Source organism: Penicillium griseofulvum, assembly GCF_001561935.1.
Source record: "Penicillium griseofulvum strain PG3 chromosome Unknown contig_11, whole genome shotgun sequence".
In the NCBI taxonomy this organism is placed as follows: domain Eukaryota; kingdom Fungi; phylum Ascomycota; class Eurotiomycetes; order Eurotiales; family Aspergillaceae; genus Penicillium; species Penicillium griseofulvum.
This window is the reverse complement of record NW_024467432.1, coordinates 364,075-382,024: the sequence shown is the minus strand read 5'-3', so window position 1 is coordinate 382,024 and position 17,950 is coordinate 364,075. Positions and strand designations below refer to the sequence as shown.

General features: G+C 46.9%; 6 protein-coding genes across 6 annotated transcripts; 3 read left to right on the top strand and 3 right to left on the bottom strand.

Annotated features, from left to right (window-relative positions):
• Nucleotides 1-3,380: 3,380 nt before the first annotated feature.
• On the top strand, nt 3,381-4,684 carry gmtA (GDP-mannose transporter; the record flags this gene model as incomplete). Its single annotated transcript, XM_040796376.1, has 4 exons — nt 3,381-3,623; nt 3,676-3,763; nt 3,823-4,194; nt 4,251-4,684. The coding sequence occupies 4 exons, from the start codon at nt 3,381-3,383 to the stop codon at nt 4,682-4,684; spliced, it is 1,137 nt and encodes a 378-aa protein (XP_040650914.1).
• A 666-nt stretch (nt 4,685-5,350) lies between these two features.
• PGRI_086610 (25S rRNA (uracil2634-N3)-methyltransferase) lies at nt 5,351-6,825 on the top strand (the record flags this gene model as incomplete). The annotated part of the gene is made up of 2 exons (XM_040796375.1): nt 5,351-5,570; nt 5,804-6,825. The coding sequence occupies 2 exons, from the start codon at nt 5,351-5,353 to the stop codon at nt 6,823-6,825; spliced, it is 1,242 nt and encodes a 413-aa protein (XP_040650913.1).
• An 89-nt stretch (nt 6,826-6,914) lies between these two features.
• PGRI_086600 (FYV10 family protein) lies at nt 6,915-8,304 on the bottom strand (the record flags this gene model as incomplete). The annotated part of the gene is made up of 4 exons (XM_040796374.1): nt 6,915-7,346; nt 7,400-7,594; nt 7,652-8,191; nt 8,251-8,304. 4 exons carry the CDS (start codon nt 8,302-8,304, stop codon nt 6,915-6,917), a joined length of 1,221 nt encoding a protein of 406 aa, XP_040650912.1.
• A 3,155-nt stretch (nt 8,305-11,459) lies between these two features.
• Nucleotides 11,460-14,871, bottom strand: PGRI_086590 (Pseudouridine synthase II; the record flags this gene model as incomplete). Its single annotated transcript, XM_040796373.1, has 10 exons — nt 11,460-11,756; nt 11,812-12,038; nt 12,096-12,727; nt 12,794-12,950; nt 13,008-13,217; nt 13,561-13,983; nt 14,035-14,077; nt 14,460-14,545; nt 14,604-14,782; nt 14,837-14,871. 10 exons carry the CDS (start codon nt 14,869-14,871, stop codon nt 11,460-11,462), a joined length of 2,289 nt encoding a protein of 762 aa, XP_040650911.1.
• Nucleotides 14,872-15,214: 343 nt separating this feature from the next.
• On the bottom strand, nt 15,215-16,497 carry PGRI_086580 (uncharacterized protein; the record flags this gene model as incomplete). The annotated part of the gene is made up of 3 exons (XM_040796372.1): nt 15,215-15,591; nt 15,657-16,234; nt 16,454-16,497. The coding sequence occupies 3 exons, from the start codon at nt 16,495-16,497 to the stop codon at nt 15,215-15,217; spliced, it is 999 nt and encodes a 332-aa protein (XP_040650910.1).
• Nucleotides 16,498-16,570: 73 nt separating this feature from the next.
• On the top strand, nt 16,571-17,582 carry PGRI_086570 (prephenate dehydratase PHA2; the record flags this gene model as incomplete). The annotated part of the gene is made up of 2 exons (XM_040796371.1): nt 16,571-16,624; nt 16,683-17,582. The coding sequence occupies 2 exons, from the start codon at nt 16,571-16,573 to the stop codon at nt 17,580-17,582; spliced, it is 954 nt and encodes a 317-aa protein (XP_040650909.1).
• Between the last annotated feature and the right edge of the window lie 368 nt (nt 17,583-17,950).

Genomic DNA, 17,950 nt, shown 5'->3' with positions numbered 1-17,950 from the left:
CCATCAGACATCAAAAAGGCCAAAAAGCACCCATCTTTCAAGTCATGTCCGGGCCATCGATTACATGTTCATCACAGTACCCCAGCAAGTCTTGATCGGGTAAGTTTTTAAAAAGAACCTGTTACTTTCTCTGTGAATATTTTGGGGCTTTCAGCACATGGGATAGATCCCTATACTTAAAGTGTCGTCAGTGGTTTTTTCCGCAGATTTAAAAAAACGAAGAACAGGTGCACATTACTATTCTATTGACAAGAAACAATAAGACAGATCCAGATTTGGCTCAAGCAACAACATTTCAACTGGACACGGGGTATCGTTTAATACAGACTTCTGGCCACCAAAGCTCTTCACTCTTATTGACAAGTGGGAGGGTTGACTGGGACACATGCCTATCATCAACATTTGGTGCCGCTCTCTCGACGCTGTCTGGAATGATCAGCATCGTTGGCACTGTGGGAGTGAATTTCAAGGCCTTAAAAATTGGTCTCGTCCCTGGAAATCCCATTCAGCAAAGATCTAGCTGTCTCGTCGATTCATCTCATAGAAAAGACGAGCAAAATATACTCAGGGTCTCCGGAACTGTCGAAGACTAGAGAAACAATGGACACGGCAGCTTGTGCAAGATTTCTCCATGACAAGTGCCAGTTTGCAGCCAAGATGACAATGTTGAAAAAAACTACGTGTTATTGTTATAAATCCGTTGAGGGCTTTGAGGTAGATCAGTCTAATCTTCACTCACAAAGAGCCGATATATTTTAAGGACTATTGCTTAAGTTCTATATTTTCGCTGGGAGAGAGTTGAATCTTTGACTCTGCGAACTTCAACTCAGCACATCTTATGTACACTCTCATCAAAGCCCATCTCTACCTAAGGCTTAGATCATGATTTGATCGAATGATAACCCTACATGGCTTCAGCTCCCCACTTTCCATTTTCTTTCTATTCTCTTGAATGGTTTCCTTATTCTCCTCGTTACTCTTCTTAACCCATGCTTGCTCCTCTTCTGTTAGAGGTTGCGGCAATAACGATGGATCTGGGTTCCGCCACTGCTCCTGAGGCACTTTCGTTCCATCTGCTCCGCGAAACATGTCTTCTGTTTCCTGGTCAAATTCAAAGCGATCGAGATAAGCTTTGATCAGTCGAGTTGGAAGGCCAATGGCATCTACTATGTCGCGGTTGGTTTCCACAGATCGGAGGACGCCATCGGTGCCCATGACAATGGTAGCAGTGCCGTCTAAACCACAGTATAGTTTGCCGATGATGTTGGATAATTCTTCTTGTTCAGGATGGTTGGGGCTGTCACCGTAGTAACTGTTGGCCATTATTGAGTTTGTATTTGGAGGATAGAATAGGGACTGTCAAGATATATTTTTGGAGATAGTCATGTAACTTATAGAGTAGATAGGCGCCTATATCTCCACAGTGTTTATGTACTTTGTACCTACGGCCCCGGGAACCGCCCGCATCAAAACCCAACCACCCCTCATCGAGTTTCGTGCCCAGAATATTATAATTGGCTTCAGCTGAAAACTCGCAACACCTAGACACTTCAAGAACCTCCCTTTCAGACTTTCCAGACTTACTAGCTTGTGGTTTCAGCAAATGATATAGGTATGGTACGGAAACCCCTGCTCGACTGCTCAGAAGGATCAATACTTAAATTCACAGACCCTACATAAGAACGAAGCTATGGACCAAAATGACGCTCCAGAAGCAGACTATACTATCGCTGAAAATAATACTCAACCAAACGACAATGCAAGAAATCATACTGAAGCCCTGAATGAAGTCAAAACTCAGACAAGGGATGAAGCTACACCTTCAGCCAAGCCCCTTCCTATAGACAGAGCTGCGACTACGACCAAACCCCTTTCCAAAGAAAAGGCTGCATTGAAGGCCGAACTTCTGCACTGAATCAATAATCATGCTCAAATCAAAGCTGAGGAAGCAGAAGCTAGGTCCAACCTTAGAGATGATGAGGGAGAGATAATATATGTCTTTCATAGCCGCAGGATTGTTCGAATCAGCGAACATCTTGTGGTGAAAAAAGCCGATGATATTCCGGCCCATGAGGCTTCAACCCTTCGGTTCATCGCTGAAAATACGACAATCCCGGTACCAAAAGTTCACGATATTCGTTTGAGGGATGGTAAAGTGGTTGGTATTGTCATGGACTATATGCCTGGTAAGCCACTAGACGACATTTGGAACACCTTGAGTCCTGACCAGAAGCAATCAATTGCTGAGCAACTCCGTGGCTATCTCTCCCAATTACGAAACCTCAAAGTGATTATATCGGTGCCGTTGGGCGCGGTACTGTCTCAATGGGCAAGTTCGGGCCTATCTATGGAGGACCCTTTGACACTGAGAAGGAATTCAATCAGTGGATTTTAAACGACCTCCATTCATCAATATCAGCCCCTCACAAATACTATGCAGAACATGCACTGGTAGATGGCCATGAAATTATCTTCACCCATGCTGATTTCTCCCCTCGGAATATCCTCGTGGATGAGAACAGTGATTGCCGGGTTACTGCCATCCTAGACTGGGAGTTTGCTGGCTGGTATCCAGAGTGGTGGGAACACTTTAGAGCATACAAGAGCTTCCACAAAGGTAAGGATTGGACTGATTACCTGTGCTATATTTTGCCCCCTCAATATGAGCGAGAGTTCATTGGTATGTCTTATGTATCTACATACTGCAGTAGTCAGAAGATTCACATTCAAACCCATCTACAACATATATCATAAACCAAGATCCTCAGACTATGATCTTGGTATTTCGTGGAAAAGAAGAAGATTTTGCGATGTAGACCTGATAACTGTGCCGCAAATAGTGCACTAGGTCATTCTTGTCAATGGAGATCAACAGATTAGAGTTGTCTTCTCATGATCTCTATTTGCTTACCGAGGCTCTTCATATGCTTTGTGCGAGTTCTTATCTCTCACGTTATATGTTTCAGCACTATCGCGACACGCGCTACCGATATATAGGAGCGCTCACAGTGTCAAATAATACTACATATAATATATACCGAGAATTGGCCTCAATTGATTCTTTTCAGGCGTCTAACAGTATTTGACTATGTACTAATGTATGTTATAGAAATGTAGATCTATAGATGTTTCACTCTATAAATAAAATCCTGAGTCAGCACCCCTTAAAAATGCACTGCTTAGGTAACAACGTCTCTGTTTCCGGCCGCGAAATCTGTTGTTGTCAAATCTCCTTGGCCTTTTTTTCTTTGGTCAACTTCTCGAACTTCTCTTGTTCCTCGACTCCCCTGGATATATTCTGGGTGCCATCTGTCATTTCAGTTCCTCCCCATTTCAATAGCCGTTAACCCACTCCCCCTATCTCCGGCTACTCACCCAACATGGCCGAAGACAAGAAATCCGACGACTACACCGTCGAAATGAACAAGCTCGACTCAGGGAACAAGGAGTTTGAGGCTGCGCCGCCGCCGTCTCCCTCGCCCCGCGCCGGTCCCGTTATTCCCAACCACCCCGCGTTTCCCGTTCTAGCATACTGTGGTTCGTCAATTATGATGACTGTGATGAACAAGTATGTTCTGTCGGGCTTGGACTTCAACCTGAACTTCCTCTTGCTCTGTGTGCAGGTATGTGGTGGATTTGCAATCTTGATACAAGGCGAATTGCTAATATAAATAGTCTTTGGTCTGCATTGCCGCAATTCAAACATGCAAGTCCATGGGTCTTATCACCTACCGTGATTTCAACACCGACGAGGCCAGAAAATGTACAGACTCCGATTACTATCAGCTGAGAGATGTGGCAGCTGACAAAATTTCATATTAGGGTTCCCGATTACACTACTTTTGATCGGCATGATCTACACTGGTTCCAAGGCCCTTCAGTTCCTCTCAATCCCCGTCTACACTATCTTCAAGAACTTGACCATTATCCTGATTGCCTATGGAGAGGTTCTCTGGTTCGGCGGCTCGGTCACCAACCTCACTCTGTTCTCCTTTGGTCTGATGGTTTTCAGCTCGCTGATTGCCGCCTGGGCTGATATCAAGCACGCTGTGGAGAGCACCGGTGACACCTCCAGCAAGGTCTCCACTCTAAACGCTGGTTACGTCTGGATGTTGATCAACTGCCTGTGCACCTCGTCTTATGTCTTGGGCATGCGCAAGCGTATCAAGCTGACCAACTTCAAGGATTTCGACAGTATGTGGTTCTTCCAGCTTTGTTTCGAATGTTTGCTAACATACCATTCTCTCCAGCCATGTTCTACAACAACCTCCTGTCGATCCCTGTCTTGATTGTTCTCACCCTTCTGGTCGAGGACTGGTCATCCGCCAACCTCGCCCGCAACTTCCCTGAGTCCAACCGTGACGGTATCTTCTTTGCCATGGTTCTGTCTGGTGCCTCCTCTGTCTTCATCTCGTACACATCAGCATGGTGTGTCCGCACTACCTCCTCCACCACATACTCCATGGTTGGCGCGCTCAACAAGCTGCCCATCGCCGTGTCCGGTCTCATCTTCTTCGATGCGCCAGTCACCTTCCCCAGTGTTTCCGCCATCGCCGTCGGCTTCGTCAGCGGTATTGTCTACGCCGTGGCCAAGATCAAGCAAAACGCCAAGCCCAGAACCGGTGTTCTCCCCACACCCGTCAGCGCCAGCAGCCAGAGCATGAGAGACTCACTGCGCTCTTAGTGCTTGGAATGGCAATATGTGTCTGACTGGTCAGTGCATATACAAAAAGTCAACCGCGTCCATCGCGCTCCTTTACATGTGACATTATGATTCACGTTTCATTGCAGCCGAATTCAAGGGTCTTGTCTGGTCTGATGGGGAACATACTGCGATCACTTTGGTCGGTGTTGGTGTTTGATTCCTTTCTCGCTCTTCTTTTCTATTATTCTTCCCTCCCCTCGCCTTACATTCAAGGGAAACTGATTTCTTTTTGCGGTTTCTCCTGACCCCCTCTGCTTTTGGTCTACAGTATGATTTAGTAATTCTCCCTTTGTTTTTACATGCGGCCATAGCATCTATTGCCTGTCTTGTTTGATGTATATAGCTATGCCGTGATCTGTTTTCTTTCTAATAGAACGTGTGCTTCCAAAACTAATATGACTTATTCCGGTTAACTCTGTCTATATTTTCCATGATCTTTGTACTTAGAAGTGGGCAGACCTAGGCACTTTGTAGTTGAGACGCTCTTTGGAAAAGAAGTGTCCAATTCCTAACATTGAAGATATAAAAGGCCCCGGGCCGATTTTCTTCCGTATCGTCTCCCGGCCGCAAACATCGCCCGTAGCTCCGTAGTCGATTCATACAACTTTCTTTTAAAAGAGAACTTGCTTCTCTTCACCTTCAATCATGCCTCGCAATAATAAGAAAGTCAAAAACGCCCCTCCGCCGCGCCCCCGCGGACCAGGCAAACCATCAGGCCCATCTTCAAACCCTGCCAAGGGACAGCAGCATGGCAATGGGCAAAAGCAGGGCAATGGCAATGCACCTAAGAAAGTCCCTTTGCAAGCAAACCAAAGACCTATTGTGCCATTTTTGAGGAAAGATCGAATTCTCTTGGTTGGTGAAGGTGAGATTTTCTTTTAGTTGACATCATTACTCTGCGTTCTTCACTCTAAGCAAGAATCGCGTTGGAATCGATTTATATGCATCTATTTTCTCGTGGTATCTATATCCAGAGCTGTGTTTTCACTTCGATATATGAGATTGAGACAAATATGCATTCTTGTATGGAACAAGAACATCCATGCTTCAACAATTTATCTGTCATATCTGCAAAACATAAATTCTAATATCTAATAGGTGACTTCTCATTCGCCCGCTCACTGGTAAAACAATACAAGTGCCGCAAACTATGTGCTACATGCTACGACTCCAAGGAGACACTATACAACAAGTACCCGCAAGCTCCTCAGAATGTCTCAGATATCATAGGCACATCAGCGAAGCCAGAATCAGCAAGTGACGAGACCGAAAAGACAGGAGAGAGTAAATCCGAAGACCAGGATTCAAGCAATGATACCGAAAAGCAACCAGAGAGCAAATCAGAAGACAAGGACTCAACCAACCCCAACCAGCAAAGCCCTAAAGTCGTCTTCTCCGTGGATGCGCGGAAACTCGGGACCCCAGCTGGCGGCGGCAAGGAAATCCGCACGGGATTCACACGCCGCGAGCGCAAAAGACCAGCCTGGTACCAGCAGAGCGAGCCAGCAGGACCACCATACCAGCCTGGCGGGCCGTGGGATGTGATCTGCTTTAATTTCCCGCACGTTGGCGGGCTCTCTACGGATGTGAACCGACAGGTTCGTTCGAATCAGGAGCTGTTGGTTGCGTTCTTCAAGGCGTGCATACCGCTTGTTTCGAAGCCGCCGCCGCTTATGGATGCTGATGAGGATGAGTGGGTTTATGCAGATGGGGAGGAGAGTGAAGAGGAAGAGGAAGATGATGATGAGGAAGTAGCAGAGGGTCAGCAGCTAGGGAACGATGATGATACTACCGGGAAGGGATTCCGGACTGGGCCTGGTCAGATTCTTGTCACTCTGTTTGAGGGAGAGCCGTATACGCTTTGGAATATCAAGGATTTGGCGAGACATGCGGGATTGGTTGTTGTGACTAGTTTCCGGTTTCCTTGGACTTCTTATGAGGGGTATTCGCACGCGAGAACCGCGGGACATATTGAAGGGAAGGATGGGGAGCGTGGAGGGTGGAGGGGAGAGGATCGGGAGGCTCGGATGTATGTCTTCGAGGTGAAGCGGAAGGAGCAGGCTAAGAAGGGAGGGAAGAAGAGGGCTAGAGATGATGATTCCAGCGATGATAGCGAGTAGGGCTGAAATGCATATACTATGATGTTTAATATAACTATATAAATCAAGTTGTAACTAATTTCATCGTTGGTTTAGATCTCTGCCCGAGTTCACATAATGTACACTTTCTTCATCTCGTCCTCGTGGAAAACCTCTCCAGTTGTAGGGTCTTTGACGTTGCCTGGTTCCACTGATCCCATCTTCCGGCTGATCTCGATCAGCCGTTGCTTCCCGTAGACTCGCCCGTTGGGTAGAACAATTGGGTCACTTTCCACATAACTCTTTGAGTGGTGGGCATATGGCATTTTGCGTGCAAGCTCGTTCAGTTCAGTTGAGCAGATAGGGCACACAGACGTCGACGTTGACTGTGAATTTGAACTAGAAGATGTGTATGCAGAATGGCATAGAGGGGTTTTTAGAGCTGAAAGTCCTGCTGAAAGTGCAATATGTAATAATGGCTGTGACGGCAATGAAAGCAGCTCGTGGTGAGTCTGAATAAAAAGCTTCGAAAGATATCTCCAGCGGTCAAGGGCAAAGAGAGTCTGTACTGCATCAGTAAAACATACTACTAATCAGGTGTGAATGTTTGTCTTACTTTGTAAGGCTCGGCTCTTGTGTCCTGCGTGAAAACCAGTAACCCCGCAGCGCGCATAATCTCAGAATTTTGAGATTGATGATTCGGTATGAGGTATTTCTTAGCATGAATTATTGCCTCAATCTTCTTAGATTTGTCTTGTGTCCTGACCATCTCGATGTATTGCTGCAATCGGAGTTCGAATTCGAGATTATGCTTCATAGGCGGTAAGTTAGCTGGAAATCAAGACAGCAGAATTCAACTCCGACTTACCTGGCTCTTTTTCAGTGCAGCCTTATTCTCTCCACACCACTGCAATGCCTCCTTGGTTTCCCCACGCCGCAAGCTCTCCACGACCCGTTGACACTGCGTGAATACACCAAGATCCACGAGATCCTCCACTCCCCTATCCTGTGCCAGCTGCTTCGCACTCTCTGAGTAACCTGAGCGCAGCATGTGGTCAACGAGCAAACGATCCAGCCGTACCCTTGACCACTGGTCATACTTGACATCGGCTAGGCTCGGGATCTTGTGCAAGGTCTCCAAATGCTGAATACGCTTGCGGGATTGATTATGAATTTTCTTCTCTTCCTCCTGCAAACTGTCCATTTTCCTTTTGAGGCCTTGCATTCTAGATATCATTGCGTCGAGTGCAGCGAGGGTCTGATCGGGTGTTTGGGTGTTTGAAAGTGAGGCGGAGGCGGTCTCTTTGAGTGCGGGGATGACATATTCTTTCTCTCGCTCGACAGCTCGTTGCACGGTTTTGAAATTCTTACGGGCCAGTTCATGTGGCAGTCGAAGGAGTGGTTGGTCCTATGAAAGCACCTTGGTTAGTGACCCGCTTTGACATGGATGTGCGGAGTAATGATTACCAGGATGATGTGGCTCTCTGGGTTGAGCTTGGTGGAAGTCAGCTCTGCTGCCATGGTGATGGTCCTCAGGTCTTTTTCTATCTTGGATTCAAGTCCGAAGGATAATAGTCGAGGACTACAGTCTAGACATGAAGTTGAGGGGAAGGAAATGCGGAGAGAATGGCCGCCCAGTCATGAGATCCACATCGAGGCCAAGTATTGACCGCCTCCATTTGCGGTTATATCACACGACTACATAGTACAGACTGCTAATTGATTGAACAAAGATATTAAAGATGGCCCGAAGGTTGCTGCACAGGAATAAATTGCACTAGCAAAAAAAAAAGTCACTTGATCATTCATGAATAAACTGGGACATGCTGGCGGCACTAAAAATCGAAACTAGCTCAGGATTGAGCGATCTACACTGAGCTCCACAACCGCTTCAAAGTCAACTACAACATATTGTCACCTTCCTATTCATACGGTCATAGAGAATGTTGTGCCGGTATCCATTTGCCGAATATAAATTGATCGGAGTATTCGAATAGCACTACTGCACTCACTGAATACGTGGGCCCTCTCAGCAAACGGCAGTGTATTCCAGATATCAAATAGCTGTTCTCCTGGTACCTTCTCTAGAAGAAGGTCCTACCCTCGGGGAACTTTGCTGAACAAATGATATCACCGGAGAACACAAGGCAGCCAAAGGACTCGAAGCCACTTGGCCGAAGTTTGTGCAGTCGTTCATACACCGCGAGATCATTAGCGGCACTGTGTTTTTAAATACGTTGTCAGTCTGGAAGTTTCTCATCATGGATAAGAGATACCTTTCATGTCGACTGTTGGACCAGCATTTCGCGATATAACGCACACCACTAGACTCCATTGCATAAAGCCTTGCATTCGAGACCAAGGGCTCGGTAGTCCCTCTAACTTGTGTCAGAGTGGGAAGGCTTCTTGATAGAAGAGTCCAGGGATTCTCCATAATGAGAATAAAGCTGCAATCCAGGAATCAAAGAAAGAAATGATGGGTGTGAAAGAGAGGGGAAAGAGTAAGGTGAAGGTGAGGTGGAAGTGAGCAGATGAGTTCAACTTTGACATACCTAGGTACGTACCTACTTAGGTAAGTAGGTCGTTCTTTCTTAATAGAAGTCATTTGCTAAGCCTATTTAGGAAACGAGCTTAAAGAAATCTTATATGCTAGCCTATTAAGGAAATGGAGAGTAACAACTAGGAGTCCAGGACAACCCTGGAGGTCTCTAAGAGATCTTGATACTGGCATCACACTGATGGTATATGTACCTGAATTTCCTCAAGAAACTCCTGGTGCAAGAGTTGTCTGGTAGTCATGCGCTCTATAAGAGCTATCAGCTATCGGCTGCCCTCGCCTTCTGTTCGACCGTTGTGAGGATGACTCTAAAACAATCACACCAACTTCCATCGACTGCGAGATATTCAGGAAGACGAAATCCAAAGAAGTCGTGTCCGAAATCCATCGCCGACAACAGGCCCAAAGAGCAAAGATCCTCGGAAAGGTTAAAGACAAACTCTTCACCAACTTCGTTCAATCCGTCAAAAAAGGGAATTTAAAACAAATCTAGGGGCTCGATCTCCAGGGAAACGAGCCTGAATTGGTTCAGAAGGCTGGGTCCGTGGAATAGCTTGTTATTGGTGAGGCGGCCAGGTTTGACATCGTCACTGGCTTCGGACTGCAATAGCAAGACGAGCAGTCCCTGGGACTTCAGCCATGGCTCCCATCCCCGCTTCCAACGGTAGAGCTACCTGGCGCTGCTAGTAAGTCATTCCCGAATCCTTGGGATTTCCTAGCGGATTTGATGCTTTTATTAGGCTTGAACTAATAGCTAATAGAGAGGATGATCGAAATAACGAACAAGTACTTGCGTCTCTCAACCCAGACCGAAGCAGCTGCCCACTGCTTGTGATATCACAACCTTTATTGAGTATAAGGCCTGAAATCGCTTTATATACACGGGCACCGCGGCCTTTGGTGAGGTTGTCGGAGGTAATAATAGCTCTGAGGATAGTGCTCACAGCTTCCCCACGGGTGATCGGGGTAACTCTGGCCCTGCAAGTTGATAAATTACCTCACAAAGTAGAGATGTATGGATTTTTATGGTGCCAAAGCCTTCATTTCTTACTTATAGGGTTAGCTGATAGAACTTCCAAAAGCACCTTGATTATGAAGGTCTTTGTAATACAGTAATTCAAGTATCTTTGTTTTTCTGCCTGTCACGATTCAGGTATCTAGGACATAATCAAGTATCTAGTTAGGTGTTAATTTTGTTTGAAAAGGAGATTTTGTCGTATGGCCCCTATACCGCTGCATACATCCTCTGCTAGGACGTTTTGTATGTACATCCACGGTCTTCCATTTTTTCACCCCTAACTGTCTATTTTTACCTCGACGTCCTCAAAGAAGACCTATTAATTTACAACCCAGGAAGCAACTTTTTCTAATATAATTCGAAAATCTACCGCCGGGAATTGCGGAGTGATGTACATCGAGGATTAGCTTACACATTCACCTCGATTTGAGCCCTACAAAGCCTTTTCGGTGGCTATTTAAGATTAATTGATTGAATATGCACCCTGAGTTATAAGAGGAAACAGGAATGAGCGGATTATGTGTATTTTAAGCATTATATATGCACTACATAGGATGTATGTCAAATGTACTTGACAATATAAACCAATCTATACCCAGGATATTGCTTACGATGCGTCAATTAAAGGGTTATTACACTGGATATTAATCTAGGTAAATGGTTTGTTTGATTACATATCAATCACTTATAATTATATGCCCAACAGAGTAATATTGGTGGAGATAGGTATAGTTGAAATTGGTGATATATATTGGACCGGGTGCGGGTAAAGTCCGACTTTTTCGAAGGACTTAGGGTCATGGAGTGTACTTATTTGGACAACTAGTATGGCCATGGTAACGAGACACCAAAAAGCGTACTATATAATATATTGAATCAATAGCATCGGATATAAACCAAGAAAGAAACGAATAAAGCAAGCGCTACATGTACGTATTCATTTGCAGAGGTTACTCAGATTTGAAAGAATGGTAGATTCAGTAGATAGGCAGCCTTCAATATGAAACTCTGGAATAGAACAAATTTCCCTTTTGACCCATGACTCCGGAAATAGCAAAATATGGTACAGGAAAAAAACCTGACGGTCTTCCTGGAGTGCATCTAGTCGCTGTCATCGCTATCATCCTGCTTGGACTTCCGGCGCTCCTTCTTTTCCTTCTTCTCCTTCTTCTTCTTCTTGCGCTCGGCCTTCTCCTCGGCAGTCTCGCCGTCGCGCTTACGCTTCTTGTCCTCGACTTCCTCCTTCACGGGCTCGGCGGACTCCGCCTTGGGGGTCTCAGTCTCGGTCTTAGTCTCGGCGGAGGGCTCAACAGCGGCGGTTCCGGTAATGGGAAGGTTGAAGTCCTTGTACTCCTTCTTCCAGGCAGCGGGAGTGGCGTCGTTGGTGCGGCCATATTTCTGAGGGCAAAGTTAGTACGTTGTATAAGAGCAAAGGTAGTTTTTAGCCACTTACATCGAGAGTTCCAGCGGTCTTCATCTTCTTCTTCTCAAGGGCAGTAGGTCCCAAGCCCCAGCGGCGGGGGTAGAGGTCACGCTCCATGATGCAACGCTTGACCTTGGCAACAACGCCGTGGTCGCAGGTGGTGAGCTCGACGGTGGACATCTGAGCAATACCAATGGCGATAGCCTCACCCTTGGTGGTCATGAGGACAACCTCCTCGTGGCACTCAATGCCGGCCTCTGAAGAAAAAATTAGTAAGGGTTCGAAAAACTCAGAGGGGAAAAAGGTGCACATACCGTAGCGGAGAAGACCGGGAATCATGAGCTTGGCACCGTAGCAGACGGCGTTGACAGCGCTGTCCTTGACGACAATACGCTTGTAACCGGTGAGCAGGGACTCGAGAGGGCTGATGACCTTGCGGAGGTAAGACTCGTCGCGGTTGTTGTCGTAGACCCACTGGGCGTCCATAACATCGTGCAGAGTGACCATACCAGGGCCCTCAGCCATGGCTCCAGAGCGAACACGGCGAAGTTCCTGCATGTGGGCACCGACACCGAGGAGCAGACCAAGGTGGACACAGAGGGTACGGATGTAGGTACCAGCCTCACAGCTGACCCAGAAGACACCGAGGTGGCGCTCATTGTCGAACTCGTAGTTCTTGCTCTCGTGAATGGTACGGATACGGAGCTGACGCTTGACGGCAGAGATCAGAGGGGGACGCTGGAAGAGCGCACCAGTCAAGGTCTCAAGAGCGCGGACGAACTGGGCCTCGCCACCGGGGATCTTGTCGTGGAGACGGATCACGCAAACATACTCCTTACCGGCACCCTGTTGGGACTTGACCAGGCGGGTGGCACGGTCAATGCAGACGATCAAACAACCGGTAACCTTGGGATCAAGGGTACCACTGTGACCAGTCTTCTCGGATCTATAGAAGGTAAATTGATTAGCAAGATGCAAAACGATTGAGGGGATCTGATGGATTTTAATTTACCTGAGGATCCGCTTCATCCAAGCCACGACTTCGTGACTGGAAGGGTTCGACGGCTTGTCAAGGTTGATGACACCGGAGCTGATGTACGACTTCAAGTCACGGTGAAGAGGAGAGGAGCCAGCAGGGATGGGGGTGAAGTGACCGGTCCGAACGAGCACTACAAAAAAAAGTCAATGTTGGCTGGTCAAACGTGGAGTTTTAAGGACAAGCGTACGCTTCTCATAGTTCTTAAGCAGGAGCGGCCATTCCGATGAATCAACGGGAGGAGCAGACGCTTCAGGCTTGATGGCGTAGTCCATCTCCGAGGTCTTGACGACGGCCATTTTGTTGGTTGTCGTTGAAGGATGCGCGGTGAAAACCCCGAAAATTTGTCGAAGGAAATTTTGCGAGTGCGGCAGCTCCAGTGCCAGAAACGGTTTAGCGCCTGGAGAAGGCAACACGTGACTTTGAGTTCTCGACTTTTTACGCCTCCGATTCCAAGGACTTCTAATTTTGAGACGATTCGCTAGTATAGATTATATTTAGGAAAATATATCCATAATCTAATAAAATATGCTCAAAAACTATAAAATACTGGGATTTAAAAAATCTGTATTTGTGGACAACTACATGCCCAAAACTGTGTTCTTGCCAATTATCACTACATGTATCTATGTCAACTCCATATAGGCACAATGAACGCCGAAAAGTCTGCAAGTTGCAAAGTATTATCCCCTATGCACTCCGACAAAATGCGTGGAGTATGTATGTATGGCTCTCGATCTAACCGAGTCTCCGGCCAGCGCCTCTTCCGTTCCAAGAATTCGAAGAGGTCCAGCTGCTCCAGGACGACCCTGATGTTGATGCCGTCGAGGGTTGTTCAGCTGGCCTTGGCGCACGGCTCGCTGTTCCATATCCTCGGTATCCACTGTTGGGGTCATGTTCGGTGAAGTACCTCTCCAGGAAGCCAGGGACAGTGATGATATTTCTTCCACCTCCGAAAGTCGGGTAGATGCGTGTGAGGAAATCATAAGTATGGGCAGCGACGATTCCCGTGCAACCTATCAGCGCGCTATGCCATCCGTCTGTCACCATTTCGACGAGAAGCATTGCATATGGTAGGAATACCACCGGGATGTCGATGAACCAGAACCTCGTCTTCGTTCCTCGGTTCGTCTGGGAGTATGTGTAGACGAAAGCCATGATCAAAGCTATTTCAAGTCAGTATTGGCCATAGAATTAATCGAGTACGGTAAGCTTACGTTGCAGGAGGATAACCGCTCCCAGATAACCACCTGCAGTGAGCTAGGGTAAAGTCAGCAAATTTGGAAGAGACGTGTTGGACTACCAGGATGACGAGTAAAATAGGATGTGGATGGTATTGGAAAAGAATAGATGATGTATATAGAAATGTAGGGCACCTCCGATACCGACGCGATATGAAATCACGCCAGTGAACTCGAAAGAAATCCCACCATGCCCACACCTGCACAACACCTGAATTTTGCGAATTATATGATGGTGTTGCACAGATGCAGGGGTGCTTTCCCTCGCCTTCAGGAACCGAATTCAGCTAGATTTCGAAGCTGGGCGGGCAGTTATAGCGAGGGATTGGATATGAACGCGAAGGCAAAAAAAGAAAAGAAAACAGAAGCGAAAACAGTGCAGACTCTACTGAGCCACTTACCATGATGCTGAAAGCTACAAATAGGAGATAAATGAGGAACTCTCCAGGAGCCATGCTTCTCTCCGCAGCACTGCCATAGCGGTACACTATTGGTACATTAGCACTCTGATCAGGCCAGGTCAATTTGATACCAAGGCATCATACTGATATAAAGATCAAAGAGGAAATCGAGTTTCGGTCCCGTTAGTAGAAATGGAGTGACCAGCCGGTAGATATGCGGGCGCCATGAGAATATCAAACTCGGCACAAATGGTGCCCAATAGTAGCTCAGTAAGCCGCCATACATCAAAGCGGATTGAACCAGTGTTAAGGCTGTGAGGGTCCTAAATGACAGGTCAGTAATCAGAGCTTGAGATCGGCGAATAAGACCTGCATACCTAGTGACCGGGGGAGCCGCCCAGAAGACATCCATATTGAAAAAGAATCAGATGCTATATGGTTAATTGATCACGGCTTAGATCATTACAGCCGCTCACAAAATAATCAAATTACTGTGTGGTTGAAGAAAGAAAGAGAAGGACAGGTGGAAAGAAAAAGGTGTGCAAATCTAGCTTCGGTAGAGTTTATCCGAGGTCCGATGCTTACGTACTATTGTATTGCGGATCCATACAGTGGATTGTTCTATCAGCTTCGACTCCCCTAGCTTTGTAGGTGACTGTTATTATTACTTGTGTCATTTCCAAATGAGATAATATTCAAATACTCTCATGTAGATGTACAAATATATCGCTTGGGAATGGGTGTAGTTGGATATATTATTCCGACGTCGTGTGCGCAGTACCTCGAACAGCCAACCCTCCATCTGGACCTTCAATCCACACATCCCAAGCCCCAGTATCATTCTTAGGCTTGCCACAGATGGCCATCTCTTGTTCAACAAAAAGAGGTGCTAGGTTCTTATATTCAATGTCACTGATGCGGAGGTTCAATCTACTCAGTTGTTGCTGAAGCACACTCAGCAGAAGCGTGAGCGTCAACGGACCGTGCACCAAAAGATTCGGGTATCCCTCTTGATCCTGGGTATAGCCCTTATCAAGGTGGATGGAATGGGCATTGAAAGTCAGGGCTGAGAATCGGAATAACAGCGCTTTAGTAGGTATGAGGGCATGGCGGAACGTCGCATCTGAGGGAGCTTCATTGCGCCGGAATAATTAGCACATCTGTGATCATGTTTAATGGTTTCAAGTATATGCTCACGTTTCACAACCCTACTAGGTTTTCCAAATTGTGCTTTATCGGCCTCAATTTGGGCGCTGGATTTTAAGCGCATGAAAATGAGGTCTCGGTTCTCAATGACTGACGATTCCCCCGCGTCGTCTTCGTTCTCTTTCCATATCCGGTCAAAAGTCTTATCAGCAGTCTCTTGTTCCGGGACATTTCCAACCCGTCGCTCAATAGTGACAATGACTTTCTCGTCTCCCTCGCGGCCCTTGACTGCTACATTGCGGATGGATTCTATGCAGACTGCGCGACTGCCATCCAGAGGCGGACTGCGTACTGGGAACCTTAGATTTCCACCTGCCCAAAGGCGCCGATTAAACGGTTCCCCCGGTGTGTGTAACGTATCTGTGCAGTCCGGGAGTAGTTGGGACAGGGTCACCTGCGGCGGGAAGTAGATTAAGTGGTGACCGACCGGGAGCGGTGACGGGCTCTGTAATGATGGCAGGGTCGCATAATCAGAGGAGGTCTGGGGATGCGGAAGAAGATCACGGAGTGTGAGGTTCAGAAGATGTGACGGTTGGGGGTGCAGATAGTCGTAAGTCAACGGGAGCTTCCTTGTAGTCAGTTCATGATGCAAGCGCTCGGAGAGCGACGAGTAAGTCCGACATGCATGACGCCCACCTCGCAAAGAGATCAGGGGTCGGAGTGTATTTGTCTTCATGGGCAAAGAAACCGACTAAATCGGCTGGTTATCAAATCGCAAGTTCACTTGACGCAATGAACTCATGAGTTTGATTTGTTTGTTTGTCGTTCATTTCCTATTCAGCTCTCACCGCTCGGAGATCCGAAGTCGCTTGTCAAAGATATGACGAGTCATTAGAAGATTTGATTTGATTCCAAGTCAGTTCAGGTCAATTAACACGAAAAACCCTACCTATACTTCAGTCACAATGGCTCCCTTGAGAGTCGCCTTTCTAGGGCCATTGGGGTCATTTTCGCATCAGGTACAAACTTTACCCCACATTCTTGGCGATTTAACTTGATGATTGATCCCTGTTTCAGGCTGCTGCAGAGTCCTTTTGCAAATTATCCGCCGATCTACAACCTCAAGTCTCATTCCCCGATGCCTTTGCCGCGCTCCAAAACAAAGAAGTCGACTACGCTGTGATTCCGTGCGAGAACTCAACCAATGGCTCTGTGGTGCAAACACTAGACCTTTTGGCCGACCGGGATGGTTCATATAAAGATGTGAAAGTGTGCGGGGAATATTACCTGACAGTTCACCATTGCCTAATGGTGCACAAGGGTACATTCCCCGGTGGTTGGGCAGACTACGACGGCTCGATAACCAAGCTATACACACACCCGCAGGCATGGGGCCAGTGCGAGACTTTCCTGACCAAATATTTCAAGGGCGTCGAAAGACAGGATGTCACGTCAACATCCAAGGGGGCGGAGATTGTTTCCAAGGAGACAACGGAACGAAGTGCTGCCATTGCCAATCGCTTCGCGGCAGAACAACACGGGACGGACATCCTTGTGGAAAACATCGAGGACCGAGCAGACAATACTACGCGTTTTCTGATCTTCAGAAATGTGCTCGATGAGGGAACTGCCCGTTTCAAACTGGAGCAGCCCAACCCGCCAACAGTGGAAGCCGTGCCTGCCCTTGAAACTACGCATAAGACTTTGATTGCTTTCACTATTGATCATTCTTCTCCCGGTGCATTGGCGAATGCGCTGTTGATCTTCAAGGCTCATGGTTTGAATCTTACGAGCATTAACACAAGGCCGAGTCTGAAGAAGCCTTGGCAGTATATCTTCTTCGTTGAGTGTTCAAGGACACCCTCGGATAAGAACAAAGAGGCAGTCCACAAGGCTCTCAATGATCTGCGTCAAGTCAGTGAGACATGTAAGGATTTGGGGACCTGGAAAGATCAACTAAGTGCGAGCAATGCTTGACTGGACTCATTAGTTCTAATTCGAGGCCCATCTTGGTCTTTTTTATTAAAAGCAATGCATTGATTATTTTGCAGGCGCACTAAAAGGGTCATGTCATATATGTTGAAGATATTTCGGTTTACTATACGATTGAATGAAAGAAAATTGTACGTACTGTCGATGGTATGGACAAAATGTACACCGCAAGATAAAACAGAAAACAGAAAACTTAATGGACAATAAATAGCACCTTCTATAATAACCCTTTCGGGTGCTTTTTTTTGGAATAACGAGCAAATAACGAGCGAAGGACCAGAAAATGCCATTCAGAGCTGAAATGACAGAACTGGCTGAGCAATAAAAACAATCCAACCCCCGGGGCCGTCCGG